General features: G+C 28.3%; 1 protein-coding gene across 1 annotated transcript; it reads left to right on the top strand.

The window, feature by feature from the left end:
• Positions 1 to 2,688: 2,688 nt before the first annotated feature.
• Positions 2,689 to 3,325, top strand: LOC107470565 (dirigent protein 4-like). Its single transcript, XM_016089959.3, has one exon. It carries the CDS (start codon positions 2,689 to 2,691, stop codon positions 3,253 to 3,255), a length of 567 nt encoding a protein of 188 aa, XP_015945445.1. The 3' UTR covers positions 3,256 to 3,325.
• The last annotated feature ends 475 nt before the right edge of the window (positions 3,326 to 3,800 follow it).

Genomic DNA, 3,800 nt, shown 5'->3' with positions numbered 1-3,800 from the left:
TGGGCCGGCGCATTGAGTTTGGCCCGTTTTGCTATCCCTAGTTATGACTAAGTCCATGTAAGTAGGGGTTTAGGGTTTGGATTGGTTTTGAGTCAAAAACTCATCTAATTTGAATACTAAATTTACTTGTGGTGCGGTTTGCATTGGATATTTTTTTTAGAGAATTCGATCCAATTTCAAGATGAATTGAATTTGTGATTTTGTAAATTAAAAAAAATTAAATATACATAACAAATATCAACATCAAATTTTAAATGACCAATAATGATATAATGAGTCTCAATAATATCTTAAAAAACTAACAATAACATAACAATAGAAATAAAATTATAGGTTAGTTAAAATAAGTAAATAAGTAAATCTCATTTTGAATTTATAAAATGTTTACTAAATAAAAATAATATATGAATAACATAAAAATGTATAACAATTGAACGTATTATAATTAAAATTTAAATATAATAATAAAATAATAATATATCACATTGTACAGTTTGAATTGGATTGATTTAAATAAGTAGATTCGAAATCCGATTCAATTCATACGATTTGTCAAAAATAAAACTCAATCAAATCTAAATTAGTATGGTTTTAATCGATTTTTTATATAGATTGGATTGGACGAACGATTCAATTTAAATCAGTTTAAATTTAAACACTCTCACACATAAGGTTGATACTATTAACAATACTATATATTTTTTAAAATTAATAAAAATTTTAATGTTTATTTAAAAGAGATTGGATATCATTAAATTGTGTATTCTATAATAAAAATTAAATATAGACATGCAATTTATTTGAAAAAGTTATAATTTCGTAATATTATTACAAATGAAATATATTTTTTGTTCCTAACGTTTTTGAAAAAATTCAAAAATATCCTTAATGTTTAATTCATTTTAATTTTATTCATAATATTTTTCATAAGTTTTAATTTGATTGTTACCATTAATTTTTCTATGATCTAACAGTTAGTCAACTTTTCTTTTCAATTTTATCCTCACAATCCATTCATCATCATCATTCTTGTGATCTTTTCTGAACCATTCCTCTCTCTCTTTTAAATATCTTTTTCCCAAACCTTCATTGTCACACAACACCACTACCACCTCCGTCATCTCCTAAACTTAGATGAACACTCTACTTTCGTCTTCAGTATCTCTCACAATACATGCTTCTTTTCCTCCTTTTTCTTCCAACTTAGATGTTTTTTCTGGTTGTTCCAAGTTTATAGGCATTTATGACCCCCAAAAAAAAAACACACAGAGGCATTAGATTTCAGTGCAAAAGGGGTTTTTTTTTGTCATTGAACTTCGCTGCAATAGTAGACATCTGGTCTGGTGGCCCTGCCTCTGGTCTCACTTTTTTTTTTCTTTCATTTTTTGTTTCTCCCCCTATTTTTCAATTTTTGTGGATATTTTAAGTTTAGCTTTTCTTTTTTTTTTGTATTCGAATTTATGATACTAGTATTAAATGATTTAAATAGAGTTTTTTCCATCAAGTTTAGATTCAATCTATTTAGAGATGTTTTAGTTGAATATGTTTCTCCTTTTAGAGATTCAATCTATTTAGAGATATTTTTATTTTATTTTATTTTTTATTGGCGTGGGAGGCTAGTCGAATGGGGCTAGATTATTGGATTGTAAAGTATGAATTTAGTTTCCGAAATTGAAAGATGCATTTTGTTTGGGGTAATTTGTCAAATTAATTATACAGTATTTGTTATTTTGTTTAGTTCTTTTGGGACTAATTGTGAGCATGTTAATCTTTTCGGGATGAATTATTGTCATTTTAATATTCAGGAGACCTAATTGGTTGTAACATGCACGTTTTTACAATTTGAAAAATGTGGGTAGTAGTGTCGGTATTGTGTGTCAATAGAAATTTAAAAAGAGGTTATTTGCAAGAGAAAGAGAAATAGGAAAGAGAAAAATGACGATGACGATAAAGAATTGATTTTAGGAGTAAAATTGAAAAAAAAAAGTTGACTAATGATTAATCATATAGAAAAATTAACGTTAAAAATAAAATTAAAATTTATCAAAAATATTAATAATAAAATCTAAACAAATTAAACATTAAAAATATTTTTAAAATTTAGAAACATAAAGTATATTTTATCCTATTATTAGGATAAAAAATACTAGTAACACAAATAAAATGGATACTTATATATTTAGATTTGAAATAATCATTTACAAGGAAAACAGAATCCGTCCCTTGTATGGGTACCATTTTGGGTTTCATGAATGTATCTAAAAAATTAAATAGTATTTATTATTTGTGAATCCTATTCTTTTAATCAATCATTTTTGAGAGACTATGAAATTAATTTAAATAATTTAAAATTATTTTATTTAATATTTATTAATTATCGATAGAATAATTATATAATTTTAAATATAATAAATATATAATTTAAAAATTATCGCTATAAAAAATATAAACATAATATTATATAAGATAATTTTAGATATTAAACATTTTAATTCATTAGTAATTAGATTATCACTTTATCATGTTTTTGTCTTTCCATTTTAGAGGAAGTTGATCTATATCAAATTAAACCACATATATCATCCATTGCGGATTTGCGGTTGACCAAAAATCTAAGCATTAATTACTAGTTACTACTATCACTAAAATAAAAAGCCCACACAATTCAATTGTCCATGTATCAGAAAAATGGAGAAGAAAACAATCCTCCTAGTTTTGGCTTTGTTATTTTGCTGCATGAGTATCCAAGTTCATTCGAAATATCACTCGGAGAACAAGAACGGTTTCCATTACAAGGAGAAAGTGACCAATCTCCATTTCTACCTCTTTGACTTCCTCACTGGGAAAAACCCCTCCGCCGTGGAGATCGCGCGACCCAACCGTCCCGTGGGGGCAAAAGCTTCCACTCCATTCGGCCATATTTATGCCATTGATGATCCACTGAGAGAAGGGCCTGATGAAAACTCAACCGTCATTGGCAATGCGCGGGGTTTTTACTTGTCAACAAGCCAAAGTGAGGATCTAACCCTTCTTATGAATGTGGATTTTGGGTTCACCAAAGGAGAGTTCAACGGGAGCTCCATCAGCGTGGTTTCGAGGAATCCGGTGACGGAGCCGCATAGGGAACTGGCTGTTGTCGGAGGGAGAGGCAAGTTCAGGCTCGCTAGAGGCTTCGCTGAGCTTACAACTTATTATCTCAATACAACAAATGGTGATGCTATTATTGAGTATAACGTTACTGTTTTACATTATTGATAAGGTGTAATATTATCCTAAGATCAAATATGACGGAATGATTATCATTATATTATTTTCTCCATTTTAATTTAGGTAGAAACCAGGTGCAGTTAACTTCACGTAGTTAATGCCTTTTAACTATCAACTTCACATAAAATTGACTGCACCTGAATTTTTACATTTAATTTATTACGTTTCATTGTGTTAAAATAATAAAATTAATAGTAAGAAAAAGGAAAAAAGTTAAGGAGAGGATTCATAGATATCATGAATCAATGAGGTTTCCTTAATTTTACTTATTGGAATGTTATCATAATATGTTATTATGGATATGGAAGGAAAATCTGCAATTAAGGACACTACGTTAATGTGTATCTTTCTGATTTAATATAATGAGTAACGTCTTTTTGTTAAGATTTCGTCTTGTAATATGTATTAATTGGCTATTCGATATGGAATTAATGGCGTATATATATTCCCTTGTTCATCCGTTGAGATTCCGTTATGAATTTGTGATCATTTGTAATTTTGCTGCGCTTTGACAACCTCTATAATCCCAGATC

Source organism: Arachis duranensis, chromosome 10 (genome assembly GCF_000817695.3).
Source record: "Arachis duranensis cultivar V14167 chromosome 10, aradu.V14167.gnm2.J7QH, whole genome shotgun sequence".
Taxonomy (NCBI): domain Eukaryota; kingdom Viridiplantae; phylum Streptophyta; class Magnoliopsida; order Fabales; family Fabaceae; genus Arachis; species Arachis duranensis.
The sequence above is the reverse complement of the archived record's forward strand: the minus strand, read 5'-3'. Positions and strand labels throughout refer to the sequence as shown.